The 25,700-nt window shown below is 40.0% G+C and overlaps 1 protein-coding gene across 2 annotated transcripts; it reads right to left on the reverse strand.

Moving 5' to 3' along the window:
• Positions 1 to 168: 168 nt before the first annotated feature.
• LOC115632136 lies at positions 169 to 24,602 on the reverse strand. 2 transcript variants are annotated; one of them, XM_030529151.1, is made up of 8 exons: positions 23,879 to 24,602; positions 3,919 to 6,034; positions 3,508 to 3,859; positions 3,153 to 3,444; positions 2,136 to 2,336; positions 1,895 to 2,066; positions 1,097 to 1,318; positions 169 to 1,021 (listed from the first exon to the last, which is right to left on the reverse strand). In XM_030529151.1, exons 2-8 carry the CDS (start codon positions 6,022 to 6,024, stop codon positions 761 to 763), a joined length of 3,606 nt encoding a protein of 1,201 aa, XP_030385011.1. In that variant the 5' UTR covers positions 6,025 to 6,034; positions 23,879 to 24,602; the 3' UTR covers positions 169 to 760. The 2 variants fall into 2 exon arrangements, with proteins under 2 accessions (XP_030385011.1, XP_030385009.1); XM_030529149.1 differs by having other exon boundaries at positions 169 to 1,045; positions 23,879 to 24,601.
• Positions 24,603 to 25,700: the final 1,098 nt, after the last annotated feature.

Consider the following 25,700-nt stretch of genomic DNA (forward strand, 5'->3'; position numbering starts at 1 on the left):
TATTAAACGAGTACGTGTATTATATTAAAAATGCTTCATTTCTAATAAAACTCTTTGTATATTTTTTTCTAATTAGTTTTTGTCCTAAATTGACGCATAAATTCATGTAACCACTCTAGCCGAGTGAAGCGTACTGTATGTACTATTTAGTAAGCAGAAGGCCCAAAGCTAATACATAAACATAATACACTAGGAGGACAAATATTAAATGAGCTTTAGCGTTAGTCAAAACGCAGTGCACGTTTGAAACAGTCTAGCCATAATAAATAAATAAATACTAACTAAATCGAGCCTTAATAGTAATACTCTGGTTGTTTAAAATATGTTTGCTTACTGTGGAATGTGCTCGTATTCCTTAATAGAAAGAAGTGACGGAAATGGAGCCGTTCATCATTTGGTGACCCCGATGTAAGCTAGGCTTCGGCATATGGTAATAAAGGTGTTGCAAAATCTTTTCAAACTTTAAGAAATCTTGCACTTTACTTTGCACGAGCTTAATGCTCTTTAAAATACCGCTTAGTCTTTAGGAAATAAATAATATTATGGGCTCTAAATTATTTGAAATTTTTAAAGCATACTTTTAGGCAGTCCCGAATATAACAGTTTAATCTCTACTCTGTAGTTGACTGTTTCGCCCGTGCACCGCCAAAATGTTGATTGGACGCAAAAATTTCGAACTAACTACATAACATATAAGTAAACAACTAGAAGAATCGGACACATATATATGGTATATGCACGATCAACAATTTGACACAAATCAGAGCGGCTGCGGCACATCGGCGGACGGGGCACTTCCATTGGCATTTTGATCGGGCAGATTGTTGGGCTGTTGTGTCACATTGTCCTCGCCCAGCACCTGGGTCCAGTTGGCATTCAGGCGAACAATCTCTATGTCCTGTCGCAGCTGCTGCAAAGGCGCATAGTTGACCGCTTGGTGCAGCTCACTGTCGTCAAGTACGCGGGACACGTGCTCCAACTGATTGGCATAGATGCGTAGGCGCTCCACATTGTTGTTATCCTTTAGGAGCGATGTACGCGATGCCTAGGAATTGGAGTATACAGTAACCATCGAGGGATATGTGCTCGTACCTACATTTGTGGCGAAGAGATTGCGCATAAAGCTGCTAATACGCACATCCTCCAGTTGTCCACCAGCCTGCCACATTTTCAGGAGATTAAGAATGCCCTGGACATCACCCTCCTCGGGCGCCTTGTTGGGCGTCAGTAGCTGCATGGGCGGAAACTCTGTGGTTGGCGAGAGCTTCTTGTAGTTGCTGCAGAGCGTGCTCAGCGTACAGATGTCCTCGTTGAGGCGCTGCCGGATAATTAGTAGCAGTGGTAGTTGTGGTAATGAGTCAGATTTATGGCGTGCGTTATGCAATTAGTAGTCTCTTTTAAGTGATCTGGGTCTAGGATTGGTTTGCGATTCAGTTTAAACGAAAGAGTGCGTGGCGTTTGAACTTTAAGTTGTGATTGATTGTGTTGTTGTTGGTGGCCATGAAGTCGATTGTTGATGAATGGCGGACGAATGATTGATGGATTGATTGATTGTGGGTTACAAAGTGTTGATGAAATAACGTTTAAATCAATTGAGAATATTCACAAATTATAAGTACAACTCAAAGTTTAAATAAGCAATGCGTTTTATTTTCTCTTTATGTCAAACGGCGCATTGGCCTAAGATTATGACTAAAGCATAATAGTAATAGTTGTAGCATAAGTTAAAGGAAAAACTTGATGACGCCATCCGAACGCTTTTAAAAAAATATATAATATAATAAAACAACATATGGAAATATATCTCGAAATGAAAAGATATATAGAAATGTCTTCATTGGGTGCGCGCAACATAAAAGTCCAAAAGTGATATTAGTCTCGGCTAAAATCTTACGTCGATCTCGTTGCGATGTCGCTGCATTTCAGCCTTGGCGCTCGTCAGATCACTACCCTTGATCATCAGTTCCTGAGTGGCATCCATGAGCTCGTCCTGCAGCTTTAGATTGACATCCTCCAAGTCTTTCAGTTTCTCAAGCATGTCCTCCTTGTGTTGTTGCAATTTGTTTCTAAACAGGCCAAGATTTCGATTAGCAGTTGAAGAATCAATTGAACTGAAATTTCAGAATATCACTAACTTATCCACAATGAGCTGCTGTATGCAATTGTCATTGTCCATCTGAACAAGTCTCAGGACTTTTAGCAGTTTTGTGACCAAGGTGTCCACCTCAATGACTTGGTCGACCACTGCCTGAGCTGTGGAATATTCCATTAAAGAAGGCAACTCGGCCAAGGAGTCGTGACAGCTGAGATCTTCGGTATTACACTGATCGCGATTGCTGCGAAATGAGTAAAATTTATCAAAGTTCTGATCAGATTTCTCTCCGAAGACACTTCTATGAGATGAAATATGAAATATGATGAAGCCTAGTCCAGTAATTTCGCCGCCTGGATTCCAAATGTTAGGAGCTCCAGTGTTTAAGAATGTTCGGATAAGGCAGATTATATTACTTTAAATAATATAATGGGCCTGGCATAGCTCAACGAGCTAGCAGGAATCCCACAATGTGAGTTTGTTTCTGAGTAGGCAACCATCATGACAGAAGCATGATTGCGAAAATTTAAGGGTATCATAAAATTTAATAATTGTCCAACCTAGGACAGATCTTAAGTAAAGATAAAAGATTTGAAAAAAGATTTGAAAAGAATGCATTTTGCAAGTCTCTCCACATTTCAAGGGGGGAGAGATGGGAAGACTACTTAGCCATAATTCTTATTTTGATCGAGAAGTTTATGAAGATCTAATTCTAAGCGCTGCAGGGGTGGTTGGTAAAGGAATAAGCCGCAAAGGCCTTGACCTCTAGATCAACAATTTCATGGCCTAGGGTTCCAGTGTAAAAACATTTTTCAATAGATTTGTATTTGAGTTATATTTCCGCAGGCAGAAATAAAATATGAGTAAGTATGGCGTGTTGGCTGGAGCTAGTCCCTTTCAATTGGTTAGGAAAAATGTAAATAAAATGGCGTGAAGATTCGACCCTCAAGATAGCTGTAGGAAGCAATCGTTAATATTCAGGCTGTTCTCAGTGATTGATTAATAATGCTCGAATAAGAAATGGGTTTTCAACAATATAGTGAATATGAGTGCAACTCACTTGATGGGCATCACATTCAGTTTGTGCATGTGGAGTTCCATCTGCTGTCGATTCGTGATGGCCTGGGACAACTGTTGCAATGAATCATCGCCATTGGCCGTGGCTGTCGTCGCTGGCTGGCTACATTGGCTGATCAGTTCTGTGGGCAACTCGATTTGCGATATCATGCCCGTGCACGAGGACACCATGTTGTGGGAGTGCGAGTCTGGGTGCACGACATCCTCGAGTACATTGTCCATCATTAGACAGGGTTCCGTTTCAGAGTCCAGCATCTCTGTGGAGTCGGAATCGTCTAAAGAACGAAAGACTGAAAATGAAATTGAGCCGCTCTAAGGAGTTATCTTCTGGAACTCACCGCCAGTGCCATTTTGTGTTGTTTGTTCGTTCGTTGCGGCATTTACTTGGCCGCTCGCCGTTGTCTGTACAGCCGTGCCGTTTCGCTTCCCACCTTGACGAAGTGACAAGCGCTTGCCCGAGTGGGTAGTGGCCTGGCGTATGGCACTGATGACGGCGGCTATAAAGGACTGATTACGTTGCGGCGATAATGAGCCATCGCTGGCGAGTACCAGCGTGTGTAGGGCTTCGTTGGCTGTCACTTGTTCAAGCGGCAGATCGAGAGCATTGGGCTTGCCGTTGGAGCCGCCGCTGTTACCATTCTGGGAGTTGTCTGCCTCAGTGGCAATCGCCTCATTCTGAAAACGTATGTCCTGAGGATGAAAAAGACGATTTTAATTTGCCATAATGAATATTTATTATGAGGTCTCACCTCCAAGTCTTGTTCGGAAATGCTGTACGAGTAGACCAGCTGTTCCACGAGGCTATCGAGGCGTGAATGTAGTCCTGATAAGGCCGTAGAAGCCCCTGCCACCGAAGCATTTTGCTGATGTATGAGCTCCCGTGACTTAGTCTCTAGTGCGGAATACTTGGTCTGTAGCAGACGATTTTCCTGGCGACGCTGCTCATTCAGACGCACTAAATGTCTGCATTCGTCACGCAACACTTTTGCCTCTTCCTCACGATTGGCCAACTGCGCCTTGCAGCCTTGATTCTCTGTCTCTAACTCTTTGAGGGCATCACACAGTGACGCTTTCTCGTGCTGTAGAAAGTCTTGCAATTCACTCGATTCCTGTTCGATTGTTGCCTTCTCTTGGATCAGACATTCTTGTGTGGCTAGCGAACGTCGCATTTCCATTTGCAGCGCCCGAACAAGGGCCCGCAATTGACTTATCTCCTGCTGACGCTCGAAGAGCTCGTGACCGCTCATCTGAATCTGGGACTCGAGCATTAGTAGACTGTCGTGCCCGCTGCCATCGCCGCTGTCCTCAGAGGTGGGTGTTCCCGCATTAGCGCCCACAACTCTCGCCATTTCCAACATTCCCATCACACGCTCCGTGTTTAGATGCAGCTCCCGTTGCATGGCCAACTTCTCTTCACGCTCTCGCTGCAACTTGCCGCTCAGCTCGTGTTCCCGCTGCGCCAACTGACGGATTTCGTCACGCAAACGCTCTAGCTCGCAATCCCGCACATCCTCAGCCTGTGTGCTCTGATTGCGCTGCTCCACGGCATCCACAGCACGTGCCTGCGCCACACCGCCATTAAACACCTGATCCAAATCCTGACTGGTCAGGGCAGTCTGTACTGCCGTTTCATGATAAATGCGCGTGCGTTGAAGTGCTTGGGGCCGTCGCAATGAATTCACTTTGGCCGTCACTGACGGCACCAAGCTGCGACGAGTGCTTGAGGACATGACCATTACGGATGCGGTCATACGTGTATCAGCTCTAGTAATCGAGTTGCTACGCGACACACGGCTCCCAGCCCCGCTGAGATCCTCCACTGACTGCTGTTTGCGCTGACGCGGCAAGGTGCCATAGCCTCCAGAGCCGAGACTACTGGCTAACATGCTGTTTCGCATCTTAACGGCCGTCACATCAGGCGTAACGGACATACCACGTCTGGCGGAGCCTCCGCCTCTGTTGGTTGGCCATCGTCCATCGTCGGACGGCGTGCCGGGAGTGCGGGCGCGACTTAACGATGGTGTGCGCTGCACTAGACGCTGCATGCTAATAGATTGAGTGCGGCTCAGGGCGCTGGTCAGCGTGTCCGGCTTTTGTGGGCGTGCTGGACGAGTGGGCGTCGGCACGCCTGTTGCCGTTGTCGAAGGTATACGAAAGGAGGCCGAGGATAATCGCTCTCCTCGGTGTTTCTCCCTTGATGTGGAGGTGGACGCTGTGGAGGCCGCAGTTGGGGTAGCCAGTGTGGCAGGGCCTACACTATGGCGGGGCAGAGAGACCGCCCGCTTCAGATTTACCACTCTACCCCGCTGGGGCTCCTCTGCCTTTGCATTTGAAGGCCCTGGAGAAGGTTCGAACATGGCCACCTTTTTCTTTATACTACCATTCACGCGACGCACCGGCGTCTTCGGCACAGATTGTTCCAGCACTTCCCTGGAGCTTTCGCTGCCATTTTCGCTGCAACAATCGTAGCTGGCATGGCTCTGGGACTGAGCCGTTGACAACGATGGCAAAGCCTTGAGCTCGTAGAGATCGGAATTGCAGCTCAGCTGACTCTGTGTGTGGGTGGAACTTTCCTCTAGACCACCATTGCTGCTGGTGTAGCCGCCGCTGTTGCTGCTCAGAGCACGCTCCAGTGTGACGCGTGAGATGCAGCAACTGGCTATGTCCAGCCCGCTGTCGCTGCCATCATTGCAGTTGCTTTGTATGTGACTGTTTGTCACTGTGTTGTCTGATACACTGGCTGCCTCATTACCCAGTTCCAGAGCGCCTAGACAGGCCACCAAGTCCTCGTCTGCTCTGGCCATACTGCTCTCCAAATGCTGCTCCTTCACGTCTAAAAGTGTCGTTGCGGACATTTCCAATAAACTGCAAGACAGAGAGAGAGTGGAAGAGATGAGAGAGTGACTCACACCAAACGACCCAATTTGCAAATAGCCCCATCAGCATCCACAAGTGGATATTTTCGGCCGCTGGCATTTATGCGGGCTACCTGCACGCCCCACCCAGATGCATCCCATCCCGCTTTTTTATCCAACGTGCTCTAAACAAACAACTTGTGTGCGGCAACGACCTTTTCCCACATTACACGATCACCAGCTATTTGACGACATCGGGATGCAGTGGCTGTGGTTCTAGATTATTTGCCACATGCGAGAAGTGTGTTTGATGAAATTGTTTATAACTTTTTAAATCGCATATGGGGAATATCGTGTAAGTGTTTAGGTATAATTTGCCCTTTTAATTATTTGTTTTTATGTTAATTTTTTTTTACTTAAACATCAACGCTTAAACAATTGGCCATATCGTATTGTTTCGTTGGGTTCCTATCTTCATTTTAAACCAATTCATATATTCAATTCATTTCAACTCGCATCTTAAAAGAAGACTTGTGTCTTGCTTCTTAAATCTTATCGTTTGGCGTGCGCGCTGATTACCAATCAGTCAGTTCTGCAGGAAAACCTATTTTGTTTTTTATAACTAGATACTAAACAAGTTTTGGAATGATATTATATAAGTGTCTATTTTGTGATAAACCCAGTATGGTCCTAGCTATTGTAGTTAAAAATTTATTGACGTTCATACTGTCAAACAGTGGAATAGACGGACATGCTTAAATGTATGCGTCTCTTCATGTTGATTATATAAATAGTACATCATTAATATGACCTTTTTCCGCCTGTAAGCTGTATTCAGAGCTCATAATAATATACCCTTTCACCTTTCTATACACCAGCGAAAGAATGGATTACGAATTTGTATCGAACGCACTCCTTGTGTGTCTCTTTGTCATGGTGTGTGTGTGTGTGTGTGTGTGCGTGTGTATTTGGGTCCGTTGTCCGCATTCCTCTGCGCCCAGTTGTGCCGCATTGAGCGAGTTTTTCGGTCAAGTTAGACGCATGCGGCAGTGCCGTTGTCCCGTTCCGTCCATTTGTGGCACGTCCGCTGCGTTGCAAGTTGCGAACATGCAAATGCACTGACAGCTGGCCAGTGGATCGGCGCGGTGCGGTAGTGGCAGAATCGCCTACTTGCCACTAGCATTGTTGATGGACTTAAACTAGTTCACAGGCGACAACACCTGACATGCAATGAGGGCCTATCTCTCCACCTCTTTCGCTCTCTTAGCTTGGCTTTCGCCATTTGCCAAATGTAGTGACTGGCAGCTTTGCAGCTGCAGCACAATTAAATGATTTGGAACACTCTTTTTTTCTGTTATTGTTGTCATATATGTATATAGTCGTAGTCATGCAACATATGCTGGCTGCGTAGGCAACAATAGTCATTGCTCATTGCTTAAATCTGTACAAGAAATCGCGCCACATTCGAACAACAATGCCTCATGCCCAAATAGCGAGCTCCCTACTGTCGCCGATGCGAGCTCATTGGCCACATCATTCCGATCTCATTATGCCAGCAACGTCAGTTTATTGTCAAAGCAATTTGTTGCCATATCATCCTGCTGAGCATTATATATCAGAGCACTAATGTACAGTTGTGTTTTACGGCAATGATTCAAAAAATAAAAAAAATAAAAAATAAATCAAAGAAATGTGAATTGGCCTTTTCATTGTGAAGTGTAATGTGAAATGTGTAATGAAACGAAAAAATGCTTAGATCGTGAACTTGGCTTCGAAAGAACTTACTAATTGTTCAAATCCAATGACATTCGATCGGAGGCTGAGAATTAAAACACAAATACTCGAAAAATAACGAATCCACATTTTAAAGAACATCGAAAAAGTGAAGTCGAATATGAAAAAAGAATTAATTAAAATAATTGTGGGCAAAGAAAGTCACAGTTGAAAAATTACACTTCGACTATTCCAACTGGAATTTTTAAAAAGTGTTTCTGTTCAATCGAGTAAGATTATGCAGTATCTAGAAGAGGTCAGACCAGTCGTTAAAATCGTACATAAATATAATTATCTGACTTGTCGAATGATCTTCAGCCCCATTTCTTTATTTCTGATATTGGAAGTGCCAAGGTTATGAATTTATGAGGTTATTAAAAGGTTATTCAGAGTGAGCCTAACTTATAAGTCTAAATAAATTTAAAAAAGCTCCATTTACTAAATGCCTTTAGATTTGTTATCAGCCATCAATTGACAGCTTTATTGTACTATTTCGTATCACAGCACATTTCTGTCGCTGAATTATACTCCATTATATCATTAAGTGAATTCGTTGTGAGGAAGCTCGACTGTAATTATCTACACATATCTGGCGAATTAGATACAACACATATTCATGTTAATTTTTCATATTTCTTCTCCATTTCGGGGCCCAGTGGGAAGAGAAACACAAGACACCAGCTTCATTATTGCGGGCTGGGCGGCTTGTTATGTGATCTTCCGAGAGATTTGCCAAAATTTTTTGGCATAATGAAGTTGCTCCAGTTTCACAGCTAATTGGAGTATCATTTGTGGCGATTATACATAATATGTATATGACTTTCTAAGTTTTAGAAAGTGGATAGTTAAGTAAGTATGTAACTCAGCAGGATCCTTTGTGCATCGCATAGTTTTAAAGCTTGTTTCAAGCTTCGCACTCCAGCAACGCTTAGTTTCATTTTAAGATTTCAAGCGACATCTTCTCTTGTCGTTCTCAGTACCCAGACAGACGGGCGATAAGGAGAGCCAAGCCGCTGACAGCTGCGAGTGCTTTCCATATGGCAGCTGCCCTGCCCTGCCCCGCCCTGCCAGATAAACCACAAGCCGACGCGACGTTGGCGCTGCGGGCTAATGAAGGGCGCTCTTGAGGACGAGTGTGCAGACATAAGAGTGCGTCAGCAATGCCGACGAGACGCTTTGCTCAGACATAAGTCGCCCTTAAACCGCCTCTGTGGCTGTCGTCTGCCCGGGCCTGAGAAGAAGACGAAGACGCAAAGTACGCGGCAATATCTAAACAATTTCCATGTGGGCCCTAGAATTGTATGCATGCTTGGATAAGCGACCAACAGAGCAAGAGCACAAGCATTCACAAGCATACACTGAGCGAATGGGGACTACCCAAAGCCACATTTAATAATGATTTATTTAGTTGCTGAGCAAGAACATTTGAAAGAACAGAAGACCCATGTTTAATGGCATTTCCAATAAATATTTTAATAAGAATTCGTAAATAGATTCTTTAGCAACAAATAATCGCTTAAGCTAGGGTCAGACAGACAAATAGTTCATGAGAACGGATGACAGAATCTTCAATTACCTTCTTAAATCAGTGAAAATTGATCATTTTAAGTTTAAGATTTAAAAGCCTTCAATAAATGCATACGGGACTTTGCACAAGTTCTATGTGCCATCATAACCAACGAAAGTTTTTAATAATTAATACCTAATAAGTAAGTACAAGTAGAAGAGCTAAACCTTATTACTATTCATGAAAAATAGGATTTGTTGCTTAGTAGCTTTATGAGCCGATTTTGATTAAACTTTAGATCTTCATGTCGATCATATGTATATGGGAACAAAACATGGTGTTTGCACGCCTTCTGCAGTGAATAAGATTGGGGAGAGAGAAAGAGTAGATACGAAAGATCATTATAATCTGAACACAAAACCGGAAAAAAGTTGTAAAAAGTATGCTAAGAATTCAGTTACAATATCGAAATGCCATGGAAGCTATCAAAAATAAAGTAAAGACTTTACTTATAGTACGTGTATATAATAAATTTGATTTCCATACTGATAAGACGAAGAAGAAGTCACAAGACAATGTGAAGTTTGGGGATCATAGCGGTTACACAGATCTCGAAGTTCATTCAGCTTATACGTTGCTCAAAATGCATTTTATTTGATCCAATTTGAAATTATCTAGATATTTTTGTATTTAGAAACAATCTGGAGAAAAAGCTGCTAAATTCGAAGAACTAATAATAACTAAGTAGTAGTAGTAGTGAACTTTTTAATGCCATTAGCCATATTTTTGCGGGTGTATGCGTAATAAAAAAGTATCTGCTGGATACATATTGAACATGTAGTACTTGTCTTCTTTATGCCATCCCCAACAGACAGCGCGACGCTCACACGCTCGCTCGCTAGCTCGCTGGTTTCCCATCAGCATCAACCATTTGATGGCTTTCTGAGTATTTCATAAGTACGCATCCGCATACGCACACACATAATAGTATCTATTTGTATTTTCCAATGGGAATGAAGTTGTCGCGGCAGCTGGACGTCTGTATTGTCGCCCCGGCCCTGGCCCTGGCCCTGAAAGATGGTTGGGCATTGTTTCCACATATCGTTGGCTGGCCTTCGATTCTCCCTCTTGCTATCTCTGCCAAAGCAAATTGTAGGCATTATGCGTGAATAAACCGGAACTGATGTGGCAGTTTGCAGCCCATTCGGCTGAGAAGCATCCATCGATGCATCGAACCTTGGTGTGCAATGGTTCAAGGCGAGCCAAAGGCCCTATGGCTGAACTATAACTGACCTCCCGCAGAGGTTTTGCAAATAGTTTCGCACCCGCCCACTTGGCCGCTGAACATCGATTGCACAGACAAAGAGTGAGAGAGAGAGAGAGAGAGAGAGAGAGAGAGAGAGTGAGACAAGGGCGGAGGGCTAAGCTGCAGGTGTAGGGGTGAAGGCGACAATAACTTGCCACTGAAAGGGTTCATTGCAATAGCGTTACGGCACATTAACTTCAATCAATGAGCGACGCTCTCAATTGCCTCCAAGGAGGGTCGTCACCTGCTCCTCCGCAGTCCGCTCAATGCGGCTAATTCGATTAAAGCGCTTGACAGCGTAAAAATAATGCCAGCCGATGTCAATGTGCGACGATAGCGACAACGACAACGACAGCGACGGCAACAACGTTGTCACTTTAATTACACCAACAACAACAACAACAATAACAACAACAGCAGCAATAATGCATAACAGCTACAACAACACTGCAACGAGTTGGAAGTTGCAATTGCAATTCCTCTACGTTGGCGTTGCTCCGCTTGGCTTGGCATTAATTTCTGTGCTGCCGTGCTGGGGGGAAAAACACACCCTGTGCCATCGCCAAGATTTGTCTATCCGCCCCCCCCCCTCTCCCTTCCCACCCGCCAACACAGCTAATGCAAATACCCACAAACAATCACACACATACACACAATGTTAATGGAGTTCCACACTAGAGCTGTGCTTGAAGGCGTCAAATGCTAAGCGAAGAGATGATCACCATTTGCGATTTCACGAAACCACAAGAGTGGACGAATTTGGTAATTTACTATGAAAACTAGATTGTCACAAAGAAGTTAACGATTTATAGTTTATTAAGAAGTATGTTAAGTTTGGCGATTCCAGCTGCTAGGACACAAATGTCCTTATATATAAAAATAGAGAACACGTACAATTATGATTATAGAGAGCTCCAAATGTTATTTATTTTTACAACCAAAACCTACGACAATTTAATTCTAATCAACAGGCGAAAATGCACACTTTTATTAATTAAATATTTTGGCCATTGACTGTGATTTGACTTATGGTTTATTTAGAACTGAATTTTTTGTCTTTGGTCCTTACATTATTTAGGCAACTCTTTAAGAAGTAATTCACTGTACTGCCACCTTTTTTCTGGCATTAAAAGTAGCCTATTCATATCTCAGTATTACATAAAAATACACTTGAACTCGGAATCTGGACAGAATTAAAGAGCGCGCGTGACTCTAAAGGCCGAAAGAAACTCGTGAATGTGTGCGCTGGTAATGTCAGTTTTTGTCACGCACAAGCCACTATTCCACACATACACACACACACACACCAACACACACACAATCGTCATCAGTACGATGCATAATTCACAAACTGTTTGCAGATTATTACAAAAGCAAATATATTGACCAAAGAATAAAAGTTTCTAATACTCATATATTGGAAACCGATCGATTGTGGATATCAACGGCTAGTAAGAGAGATAAGATTGTGTATACCCGACTGTGGAATATCGCAGCTACGGGTTTATGGTAAACATTTACAACATTTGAAAGGATATATAGAATCTACCTAAAACCCGAATGATTTTTATTGTTTTGTTAATACATACAACTAAATTCAAATTTTATAGAATGGGTGAGAATATATTCTTATCAGATATGATTATACATATGTCTTGCGAATCTATAAAGTAGGAAAATATATTAATAACCAAATATGAATAATAATGAGCCGGAAGCGCATAGATTTTCAAAATTGTTCTCGATGTATTCTATCTTGAGGATACGAAAAGCATTCCAGATTAGGAGAAATCATTTCTAATGCCATACATTTATCACCTTTGATGTGCAGAGACCTAAAAACTATTTTACCATCGCTTTTCCAACCCTACGATCAACACGTTGAAGTCAGGTTACAATCATCCAATGAAATAGACCAACATTTGAACTAAGATATCATTAGTGTTGCATTTTTATATCGATATTGGTAAATACTTGACAATATTTAGTGAAAAAGAATTAATTTTTCAAAGAGAAATTGTTTTCCCTTTCAGTTCTTATGGGTGTGAGAACAAAAGAATGAAACGGGAATTATGCTTTTTTATAATCTAATCCAGCTTAGGTTTTGAGTTAGCTAAATAAATGTATTGACATTTCCTCATTACTAATAATGTTTATTTTTTTTTTTAATCAGCAGAGTGTTTTAAAACTGTCCATCGTGGACAATCATTAAATTTGTTGAACAAACTTAACGAATAATTATTTCATTTATAAACAAGAGAGAACGCTACAGTCGAGCAAGCCCGACAGTGTAATACCCTGTACCCAGGTAAACTTCCGTCACTGAGTTATATGCGCCCATAGCAGCAGCAAAAAGAGGAAGAAGAAGAGCGAACTTGTTGCTGCAGTTTGTGGGGGTTGTACTGGCGAGAATTTGTTTCGCTAATAACTTTTCTTAGAATTGACCGAATTGAATAAAATTTTGAACAACAGTAGACAATTATATATTAATTATGTGTGCAAAGTTTGGTTTAGGTAGCATTTGAAATGTGGATGCTATTGACGAAATTCTGTAGCGGGGGAAGGGGGGGGAAAATTAAAAAAAAAAAAATAAACTCGTCCTTACTCGGACCTAGGAGAATCTGGATGCCAACTTTGGTTATTCTAGCTTTTATAGTTTCTGAGATCCTCGCGTTCATCCAGACGGACAGACGGACGGACAGACGGACGGACAGACGGACGGACATGTCTAGATCGATTTCTCTCGTCATGCTGATCAAGAATATATATACTTTATGGGGTCGGAGATGCTTCCTTCTGTATGTTACATACTTTGCACAAACCTAATATACCCTTTTTACCCTACGGGTACAGGGTATAATAATGTACATATATGATCCTCAAGAAACCAACAAGCTTTTAGAATCTTATCGTACTATACAATTGCTAATGTTATACGTAATTTTGGAGTCTTTTATTATTACTCAGAATCTGTGAAGAATTTGTGCCCTATGAGTACTAGGTTCAGTCTTCTCTTTACAAGTAAAGATAAATAATTAAGTACATAAAAAGTCATGTCATCAGTAGGGATACAAGTATATCGATGCATTTTATATTTTATGCTGCTTGACTGCCTCTGATCAGGTCAATTGAAATTGCCCAAACGGGTATAGCTTTTCGGCAATTCGCTCGTCAAATGCCGAACTTATTGTCAACTATGCGACATACATATAGTACATAACAAAGTTTGTATATGTGTGTGTGTGTGTGTATTTAAGTTTATGTAAGTATATAGACATGCCGGCTTATCGGCTGCCCGGCTTATGCATAAATTCCTCTCCACTGATTGCTACCCAGATTGTTGCTGTAGTTGTTTTTGTTGCTGCTGCTGCTGCTGTTGTTGTTGTTGTTGTTGTTGCAGCGGTAGTTGCATTGAAAACAATTTATTTCAATTTTTGTGGCAATTTATTGTTGGCTGTCAAGATGCGAGCGCAGTTAAACCCCTTTTTCCCCCGGCTCCCCCCGCTTTCCCCACAACTAACAATTGCCATGAATTGATGGCCCCCTTGGCATTGTGTATAGATAGGTGGGTGAGTGGGTGGTTGGTTGGTTGAAGAAAAAAAAGCAATTAAATGATTGTCATGGCTGACTTCAACTGTAGATTTAATGTAAGCTGCACTCTCCAAATTCTAAGCCAATGGCATTCTCACGCTTGCGCACAGGTTGGGTTGATGGCGGTTTGTGAAAGGGCGTGGGCACAAATCGGTGGACCCTGAATGAAGAGAACTACGAGTGTTGTTGGTGTTGTCGCTTACAATTTCAAAGCACTTCCTGTTGGAGTGCGCACAAGGCGACGACCCACGAAACTCAAATGAAGTGAAACGTTTGTGCTGCGAATTATAAACGAGTGCGACCAGCGACCGGCGACCTGGGGGTGCAAGGAGGGATTCTCTTTTCGATTTGGGCGCTGCAGTCACAGTTATAATGAGTTGGTAGCAAACAGCAAGTTGCTGGCGCGCCCAGTTCTGGTGGCCGCCCGTCTCCCCACACTGAGAGCATTTTTTCTTTTTTTTTCAAATTAAGAAAAGTATTAGGACGAGAAAAGTGAAATTGAATTCGGAATGTAAAGATGCGAATTGTAACTTTTTCATTTGCAATTTTTACAAAAATATTCGTGCCCATCTAGGACTCTTCAAACAGAAATAAACACAATTTAACAAAACTCTTCCGGTACATATTCCGATACTAGAAAGAATAGATATAATACTCAGAAAGAATTTTTAGAACTGGGGTCCGTTTCTAACGTGAGCCAAGCCTTGGCTAAAAGAATTCCTTCTTAATAGACCTACCTTCCTTACATCACAGTAGAATTTCACAAACTTCTTTCTGGTGATATAGATTCCCCTTTCCTTCTCAGCCTTGTAGACTTGGCAGTTCCCTTAAGACTTACTCGTGCATAATTTCGTACCCTTCGATTGGCTATTTGTAGATCTAACTTCGCTTCACATGAACCCTTGCGTGTGTTGTATTCTAATTACAATCTTTTTTCACACAACATATCCTTCGAACACTCCATTAAGACTATTTCATCATTAATATACTTGCAACTTGATTCTGAAATTCTCTAATCCTATTTTACTCTACTGCTTGTTCCACTTGTCTGAATTTTATTTTTAAGTTCTACTATTTAATATATTGAATTCTTTTGTATATTTATAAGTTTTTTTTTTTAATTTCTTCTTATTAATAATTTTTTTATATTTATATTGTTCTTTTTCTTGCAAAGTTAGCAGTTCTTTGTTAGCTATAATTAAATAAATAATCAAACGAACAGCAACTGAATCACAAGATTTCCTTTAAAATGTCTACAAATTTGAAGGGGCATGGATTTGCTCTTGAAATATTTCTTGCTAAGCGGTTTGGGAATGCCTCCTGGTCTAAATGTTTCAACTGTCTTGATTGTCTTGATTTTGATTTACGATCTCAGTTATTCTCAGAGTGTATGGGTTGCACAGTTGTTGTGGCAAGCCTCTAGAGAGAGGTAGAGGGGGCAAGGAGAGTTGCTGGGACGGCGCTTTGGGCGCAAAGAACGTTTGCGCACACTCTTCCGGGTTGCGTTTGGAGGTTTTCTTTTCGTGTGGCTGCGGCTGGGACTGAGGCAGTTGCAGTTGCACCTGCCCCGACTTAGCGGGCATTATGCGCGACAAGCTAACGAATGGAGTCGTGGCGGCTGGCGGGACGCTAGCAAGAGGCCATGAGGTGAGGGTACTATCCAACATGTGGCACATCGGTGCGCAAACGACGCTGCATAATTTCTAAATTTTCAATTTTTTTTTTTTTAGTTTTTCGTTTTTCCACAACTTTTGTTGCTGTTGCTATTTCTCGTAACAGTTTCAATTTGTTGGCCCCGCCGCGTGCTCAATGAATCAAAGAGAATGGGGCAGACAAACGCACACACACACAAAGACACACACACACACACACACACACACACACACACATGCGGACGCCAGCTGTCTGTCACGAATGGGTCGCGGGCTGGTGCTGGGGCTGGGGCTGGTGTTGGGGTTGGGGCCGGGATGGGCAATAGTTGGGTTGGGTAATAGAAGAAACAATAACAACAACAACAACAGCAACTATAGGAATAATAAACCGTCGCGGCATGCTCGTAGCAGGAAGAAGCGGATCGCTGATTTGCTTCGCTTCTTCTTTCTTTTTTGAAGTTTTGTTAGTTTGCTGTTGTTGTTGTTGTTATTGTTGCTGTTGGCTTGGCATAAACAATTTGGCCGCATCTAAAGGCTTGGCATTCGACGGCACACGCAAAAGTTTCGTTTTGCATTTTATGAAAAGAAAATTAAGCAAGGAACAGCAACTTAATCCGAATATATGTATGTATACTCTATATCGAAGATAGAATGCTCTTTTTCAAAAAATATAATCAGCCAAATGTTAAAATGTTAAATGTTAAATTATGCTGAGAGTCTGTTGCTTTCTTTGTTTTTATCAAAAATAAAACAATTATGAATATACTTTGTAGGCATTTACTATTAGAGCTCGGCGTGGTAATGTTTTCAAAATGTGCATATTTTTTTTTTAATTTTTGTCTTTCTCTGGAAATGGGATTATTTGTTTACTTTCGAATCCATTTTGTCCATATTTCAAAAACATATTTTAAGTTAATATTTCTTTCAAATATTCTCCCAGAAAAGTGAGTGTAATGGAAGACTCAACTATGCTACTACATACTGGAAATCTTAACTTGAAGGCCCCATTTATATTTCTAGGGATACAGTTTGCTTTCAATTAAATACAATTACTGGCTTATATTTTGAAAAGCCTCGAAATAGTTTCAGAATTTGATAATCGTACTGAACGGGACCGATTAAAATAAGATAAGGAATGGGATTGATAGATGCAAAAATTAATCGCACAGAAACAAGTTAATCAGATTATTTCATGAGAATAAACACAGTACACATATAAAAACACAACAAAATTATCGCCAAGCAATTGTGACTACAAAGTAAAACTTTTTTTTTTTTAATATGTATTACAAAGAAAAATGTTTTTATTTTTTAAATTAGCTTTTAACTAATTCTAAGCTTTCTTTCTCTGTTAAGTCGTTCTGTTTATTTGGTAGATCTATTAGATATTATTAGAGATATTATTGTAATTTGATTAGATTTTTCCTACTTAGGCTAGTTGCCTAGCCTGTGAGGCTTTTTTTTTTAATTGTCCAGTCATTGTTTGTTAACATAAAAATATAATAAATAAATAAAATATATTTTGAAAGTAACCCTTATACTGCGCTAAAAGGCTACTCCAACATGAGTGGCGTGGCCTTTGATTGTTATCGATCGAACAAGGTGATGTCTTAACATTTGGTGACCCCGACCTAACGCTGATTCGATGTCTCATCCACAAGTGCTTTCTTTGTACGTCTCAAGCGGCATTTTAAAATCGCAAATACCCAACGAATATGTAGGCGTTTGTTTATGAATATAGTTCATAAAAATACCATTAAGCTAAAAAGAAGTGGCGGGCAAAAGAAGTCGCTTTAATGTCTAATGTTGCTAAACTGGCACAAGCCGCAAGCAGCCCAGATTATTTATTTATTTTATATGTATTTATGTATTTATTTACTTGTCTTTCGTTGGCTTTTGTTATGAATGCTATATAGCTATGGCTGTTCGTTGTCTGCTTGTGGGCCAGTCGAGTAGCAACTCGAAAGAGAAAAAAAATAGAGTCGATTTACTTTTCAGTCTTCCCTCCACTCTGCTCGACTCAAGACTCGCCTTTGAAAGGCCACGCCACGATGATGACTTTTGCTATTACGAGCCATTTCTTTGGCCATTTCATTAGCGCAAATTTTTCTGTAGCAACTATCAAATTGTTTGTGTTTTGTCATATACTACTACTACTATACTACAAGTATAGCATGTATATCGTATATGGAGAAAGTCTCTGCACCGCTATTGCGCTTCTGTTTTTCTCTTGGCTAGCTGCTGTTGGTCGGCTTAGGTATCAAAAAGCCTTTTTTATGACATATCATCATGCCTAGGCAAGCAGGCAACAAGCAGGCAGGCCGGGCAGCCCGGGCAGGCGCGTTCAAAAGTAACTAAAACTGCGACTTTGTTTGTACTTCACGCTTGGCAGCTTTTAGCGGCTCGCGCCACATGACACTCTGCACAACGGCGCTGCAGGTTAGGGCAAGGGGGAACGCTGCAGGGCCAGAGCGCAACTTCTAGCAGCCGTCGACCATTGACCATCGCCAGCGTCATCAACACAATGACTGACTACCCGGCTGCCTCAGCTCAGTTTAAGCAATCGTTAAAATTATAGCAAAGCGAAAATAGAAAATTTTTTCATTACCAGTCAAGAAGTGAAGTCAAACGAGTAGAATATTAGAGGCGGACACGCCCAACTCTTTATCTACTCGTACTCTAAACCCGTCCCCTCTTTTGCAGCCAGACAACTTAACTTCCTATGTTAACTATAAGATATATTACACCAATTTCGATGAATAGAATAAAGAAAGACTTCATGAAAACTTGTAAATACTATATCGTGATAAACAATTTGATTTGTTTATCAATTTTCCATATCCCTTTTATAAAATTTTGGTATACAATAGAGCAGGCTTATAAACTATCAAATTTAATATCCGGTTAAAATATCATCGTAAACAAAAAGGTTATTGGTACTAAGAGTTCTAAGTATACCGATTGTTTTAAAGACATCTATAAAATGTAGTGATTTCAAAATATAATTGGGCATTATATAAAACCTAAACTGTTTGCTCCCGGGAATTATTTTTTAGCCTATAGTTTGTAGGCGGCTATAAGATACAGCTCTCAGATTTTTGAAATAGATTTCAGATTATAGTAAAGCATCATAAGAACCCTATAAGCTAAAGGTTTTGTTAAAATATCGCGTATAATAAAAAAACTGCTGGTGCTAAGATTGATCGCACTGATCGGTCCTATGGCAGCTATATGTTATAGCGCTCCGATTTTAACAACACTTCATAATATAGTGAGAAATTTGAAACAACTTATTTAAATGCAATTTGGTTACAGTATCGCGATAAACAAAAAAGTTGTTGGCACTAAAAGCGATTTTCGACTTATCATTCCTATGGGAGCTTGTATAAAGAAATGACGTTTTAAATGTTTTGTGATAAAGTATATACGCTTATACATAAGTAAAGTAAATACGCAAAGTTTAGTGTCCCTTGTTGTTATGGTTCAAAAGTTCTCGCCGTTCATACAGACAAACAGTGGGACCGAAAAACATGTCGTCATACCTGTTACATACATTCATACCTTTAAGTATCCCCTTTCACACTTCGGATATAATGTATGGATCGAATTTAAAAAAAAGAACACATCTTAACTTGAATCGAAGCCAAATCGTGTGTGCCAGACTCAGAGATTGTGAGGCAGAGGAGGGAGGGGGTTGAGGGCGTGTCGCCGTCATGTCTCGCTCGACGAATTTCAGTGTCAACTTGGCCATAATTGTCATGAACTCGTTACTCCTCTGCCTTGAACAAAGCAGGGCCTATTGTCTGTCAATGTCTGTTATTGTTTAGACCCCTCCTAGTGCTTGTAATCTTGTAATCTAATGCTTGCAATCCTTTTGTGTAGGGTAAGACGATACGTTGGATTACATGAACCCCATACTCGCACACATAAACACTTGGAATCGCGGACCGCAGAACGGACAAAGTTTTCTGAGCCCAACCATCGCAATCAAATCACAGCGTGACTTTATCGAGTTGACCTTGGATTTTGGCACAAAAAATAAAAAGCACTTCGAAGTTAATTTATGTGTATGAACACACACACACTCGTATATACAAACATATGTATAGTATATACAAATATGTACATCAATTATTGTTTTTTGTTGATATCAACGGGGCCAGCTTTTTTGCTGTTAAAATTCGCACGTTTAGAACAAGTTTCGATGGAATTGAACGCCATGGCGGCTTTTGTCATTCAGATTATTAGTGTTTATTATTATTCAGCGATCGTTCATTAATTGAAGTCAGTCTATATACATACTATATATGCTCACACAAAGTCTGCTATCGTTCTGATAACAATACAAATGAAAGTCCAAATACAAAATGCAAACAATTCTAGCAAAAGAAAGACCAACAATGGGTTGAATGACTAACTGGTCTTCTTTCTTGAGAAGCCCAATCGATAAATGTCTACTGGGGAGAAATATAAAGTGTTGAATGGAATCAGGAAATAGTTCAAATTTATTCATTTTCGCAAAAGCAGAGCTCGAAATGTTGAGAGCTACTAAATTCGATTTCTTATAATTGAAGGAGTGTTCTTATTTATTAAATATCAACTACTTGTTTCAAACGGCTCGATTCCGGATAAACCCTATTGATTAATGTTTTTTATGGGGAAACGGAAATGTGTTGAAAGCGAGAGCAATCACGGTGTAGTAAATAATCTTATATTTCCTGATACATACATATGTGCTAACGCAAGTTTATCAAAATTAAGCTTACGGTTTTATCATTTGTTTCAAATTCCTGATTTCGATTTTTAATTTAAAAGATTCCAACAATTCGAAAAGTAACTGTTTATTTAGGTAGTTTTGGCAGAAACACTACTCTATCAATACAAATACCCTATTATTTACCACCCAACGGAAATTTGTTAAACTAAATTCGACTAAATGTTCGAATATCTTTAAAATTTAGTAAATATAGCTTATGTGGTTAAAACGATTTCAGGTTCCACATGGAGTTACAATATCACATATAATGTTCATATATATAAGGTTACTAATTTTATATTATTATAATGCAATTAAAATGACGTTAATATCCAATCTCTGCCATTAAATTTGTTCGTCATTTGAATGACAAGCCAGAACCCAGCCTTGCTCATAACTATTTTTATTCGGTTAGATAAACAAATAAAAGTATCTTATTCTTCTACACTTCAAGTAAAATATGCATATCTGTATTTTTTCAACTAACAACAATTTGTTATATAATTTGTCGCTTTACATTTTCTGAAGCACTCAAATGGGGAAATGCGTCGATTGAGCTCAATTAGCATTTTCCTGAAGTTTCCGAACGATTGTTAAAGATTACTTTAAGACCAATTGTAACATCTATTATTAAAACGCATTTAAACGGTCCGCATGTCCGCATCCGCCACAATACGGAGCAACTCTTAATTTCTCTCTAATCGGCTCATGAATATGGTAATTGTCTGTCCGTGTGGCCAACTGACTGACTGACTGACAAGCTTAAATCAAATTGCGCTTTTCCTGACTGTTGCGTTTTGTAGTTTGTTGTTGTTTTTCTTTCTTATGATTATTATTAGAAAAGTTGTTGTTGTTATTGCACAGACTTTCGAGCAAATAAAACGAAGCCAATTAGTTCATGCAACTTAAATGAAGTTACGATAGATTTACATATGTGTATACGTATACGTAGTACAGGTGTATATATGTATGGATAGATGTGTGTATGTATTTGTGTGGTTTTTATTATGGAAATATATGAATATCGACATCGATACATTATCAAATTATTACAATTTATTTTTTATTGATTACATTATTCACTAATCGCATGGTTCTAACTTTTTTTTATTGACTAAACAAGTTAAAACATGCGAAAGAAAATAAATGGAAACCGGATTTATGAAAGAAAGCTTGAGTCTACAATAGGAATATAATAAAGGCGTTGTCCTAAATGCCCAAAATAACATCTTATATAGAATACCTCTCTATATTCTTCAGTATAACTTTACTGGATTAATAACATACATTTTGAGAGTCAAGGCTCGTTTACATGATTTCTTCTTCCGTTCTTCAATTGAATTTAATTCAAATATTATATCATTCTGGACCAAAATGGTTCTTCAAAAAAAGCCTCGGTATGAAGAAAAATTAAGCCGTCCTAGAGTTTTAGGAGATGATCTTATGGATCCGACTTTCTTCCCAAATAGTGTTCGTTGAAACTCTTATAAATCGTTCATTGAACGAAATAATTGACTGCAGGAACGATATGCACTAAGCCCAAAGAACTAGTACAGTAGTTCCTTGAAATACTTCCGTCATTGGAACTAGTTCGGCCCAAGCCGGCCCAACTCCCTATGTAAACAGACGGAAATGCAGTTTGGGGCTTGGCTCGTCCCAACTTTTTAGCGCGACATCGCTTGACCTTTAAACTGAGCAAACAATGCGCAAAAGCCATTCATTAATGCCTGGTAGATTGCGAAAGGAGGGAGGGGGTGGCAGGACAAAATCAACGACAACGTCAGTGACGACAATTTGACGCCACGCTCTCCCTCTTACTCCCTCTCTCTCCTTCTCTTATTTCAGTTGACTTCACTTCTTTGGCTGTGCCGCCTACTAATAACATTGCCCCACCGCCTCTTTTTATCTCAACCCATCTCTTCTCTCTCCTACGCCTCTATGGTCGCATATTCAATAACAACTTTCTACCCGCAAAATTGTACTTTATTGTTATTGTTGTTTTTACTACTCACCCACAGAGAGCAGCCGCCGCAGCAGCAGCAACAACAAGAAGAGGGAAATTGTGCCAACTACAGGCGAGTAGGTGTTGTTGTTGTTGCAGCCGCTTTTGAAGTTGTTTTTGGTTGTTGTTCCTGCAGAGAGCGTCACAACGTGTGCGGCTGCTGCTGCTATGAGGGGGGTACGGGTGTGGCGTTGCTGATGAAAATGTCAGAGGCTCCCCACACGCTCACATTCTCTCTCTTCACACACACACACACACAAACAAATTTGAGCTGTATTTACAAATGTGTGCGTGTTTTGTACACCCTCTAACAAATGCCTTTAAGATTTATTGCGAATGTTAAACAGAGAAGGAGGCGTGGCGTGATATTCTTGATCACGAATCGAATTTAAAAAGATCATTTGCTTTATTTATTTAAAAAAATCTATTAGAGAATAAGTTAGTAAATTATTTGCCATTTTGTAGAGTATAAAAATATGATTGCAATTGCCGGGTATATACAAAGAAGTACGAAGTAATAAATCACGAATAATAAACGAATGGGTAGAGTTTAAATATAATCAATTAAAAATTAATTCATATTCGACATTACTCCAGGTTCTGCTAAGTTCGAAAAAGGACTACATAGTTTGTTTCCTCTCACATAAGAACTCATATTAAATTTGATAACAATTTTCAATTTTTCACAAATTTATTTCGAAAATGTTAATCAGTTTGTAAACCCAAAATTGAATTTCGTAAATCTTAGACTTAAGTAATTAGCTTTATAATTTTGAATAAGATTCTGACTAAGAACATAAACAAATTTTCTATTAAAAGTAATATTTTTCTTAGGCAAATAATTTCTTCTTAAATTTGTAAATTATTTTAGATATCTGATTTTCAACATGTTCTTTCATTTAAAACTATCAATAATACTAGTTTTCGGCAACAACAACCGTCTTTAATAATTTATTTGCAATGCATAATTGTAAAATAACAAAAAAATTTGTGTGCAAATAATTAGCATGTCTGCCCGTAACTTTGCATTTAGAAAGCCGTCAAAAATGTGGGTGAATTTTTTCTAGGTTTCCATTAAATTAAGAAAATAAATTTCTACAAAAGAAGATTTTAAAAAAAAGTGCATTGTCGAATGAAAAATATGAACAATTTAATGTTGGCTCGAAAATTGTAGGGTGTTTTTCAGAGTCGTTCACGCACATTTCTGAGCGACTTTAGTTGAAGTTATAAGCAATGGCTGATAATTCTATAATTATTTTGCACTCACGAAATGCTGATGGCGAAGCTGACGGTGTAGCTGAGGCGGCGAGACGGCACTAAAATGGATGGCAATTTTATTTGTTTGCGGACGGGCGGAATTGCAAATTATGAACGTTTTATTTTGTGCAAATTGAATGCACAAACACGCAGTCCATCACACATACGAGTACACACGCGCGCGCGATTAACTGTTCATTCTTCCTGCGCTCTCTCGCCAGGTCAGATGAGGCGGATTGAGCGGAGCAACAAGCAACAACAACAAAAACAAAACACGCGGCGTCGGCAGCGGCAACGGCAGCTGCAACAGCAGCTCAGGCGGCAACTTCCTGCAGTCAGGACCCGACCCGTTTAGATCAGGCAGTGGCTTTTGTTTTCTTTGTATGTCGTGTGTGCGTATTACCAGTTATAACTGGCAAACTGAAATTCGGTTTTATATTTGAACGGCATACGCCGAAGGTCGTCGCAGGACTCGCACACAAACACACACACACACACACCCAAACGCGCACGCCGTCGTGCCACAGAAGACGCGAAAAATCAATTGTTGTTGAAACTGTAGATTAAAAATGCTGCCTTAAGGATTTCACTTTTCGCCAAGCAGGGTTCGCTGGCACTAATTTAAAGGACCACAATTTTGCATTACTTTTTAATTTTGTGTAATTTGCAAAAATTCAAAGGCCCACAAGGAAAACCCGTTCAACACACTCACACTAACACACACACATAATGCAGCAACCGGCGGCTGAACGAAAAATAACGAGCGGCACACCCGCACGCGCCAAACGACTTGAAGCAACTGCTTTTGAAATCCACAGTGTGGAACCGAACTCAAATAGTCGGTGATGCCACATCGCTGAGCAGTGGGGAAAGTGAGAAAGTAAGCAGTGGAATTGGGTAGCACTGCGACCAAGCGGTATGAAGAAGCAGTATAAAATTTATAAAAAACGCATAATTTAAAAATATTAAATATATTAATATTATCCAAATTTTAAACGAATATTATAAACACATTTTTCAGATACATGGACTAAGTCTCAACTTTGTAAATACTTGAACTAAGCTAGATTAAAGAAATATTATAATTTTCCAAGGCAAAAGAACAAATAATAAATGGAAAATGCATAAATTAAAATATTAGCTGCAGGAGGAATCCTCGATACAAGAGCCATTCATTTACGGCTTAAAAACCAACAAAATAGTCGCAGAACTGCAAAAAACACGACCAGCCGTAAAAATTCTGCATTGCAGCTTTTTTTAAAAACGGAATGAATTAAATATAAATCATGATTTAACTGGGAGCCTAAGCGTGATAACTCCAGGGATGACTAAAAGAAGTACAAGATAGACTAATAGCTAAGCACGTCCACACAACGCAATACCTCCAAGGAAGAAAAGCCACAGGTTGTGATTTGTGTGCCTTGATCCATATGGACAAATCCGCAAATCCTGCATATCCTCAATCCTACGGAAGAGAGCACGATGTCCAATCTTCAAAGAAAAAGTAAGCCCACGGGAGCTTATTGCTCATATTTAAAAATTAAAATATTTTTTTAAATAATGCACGATGCCTTTAAAAAATAATGTATGCATATGATCAATGAAAAAACTTCAACAAATCTAATTCAGTTCCATTTTAAAGCGAAATAGTGCGTCATAATAATGCACTTTAATGGGGCAAATTTTTTTTTAGGGGGCAAAAGGCACACTCCCGCCTTTCCCCCACACCGTTTGAAATATCAAATGGTACGGAATTTGTGAGAAAAAATCAATAAAACTTCGAACTATTAAGTGTTGATCAATAATTATTTATTAACTGCTATTCTATAACA

The sequence above is a fragment of the Scaptodrosophila lebanonensis genome, unplaced genomic scaffold (genome assembly GCF_003285725.1).
Source record: "Scaptodrosophila lebanonensis strain 11010-0011.00,11010-0021.00 unplaced genomic scaffold, SlebRS2 tig00001415-arrow-pilon, whole genome shotgun sequence".
NCBI lineage: Eukaryota > Metazoa > Arthropoda > Insecta > Diptera > Drosophilidae > Scaptodrosophila > Scaptodrosophila lebanonensis.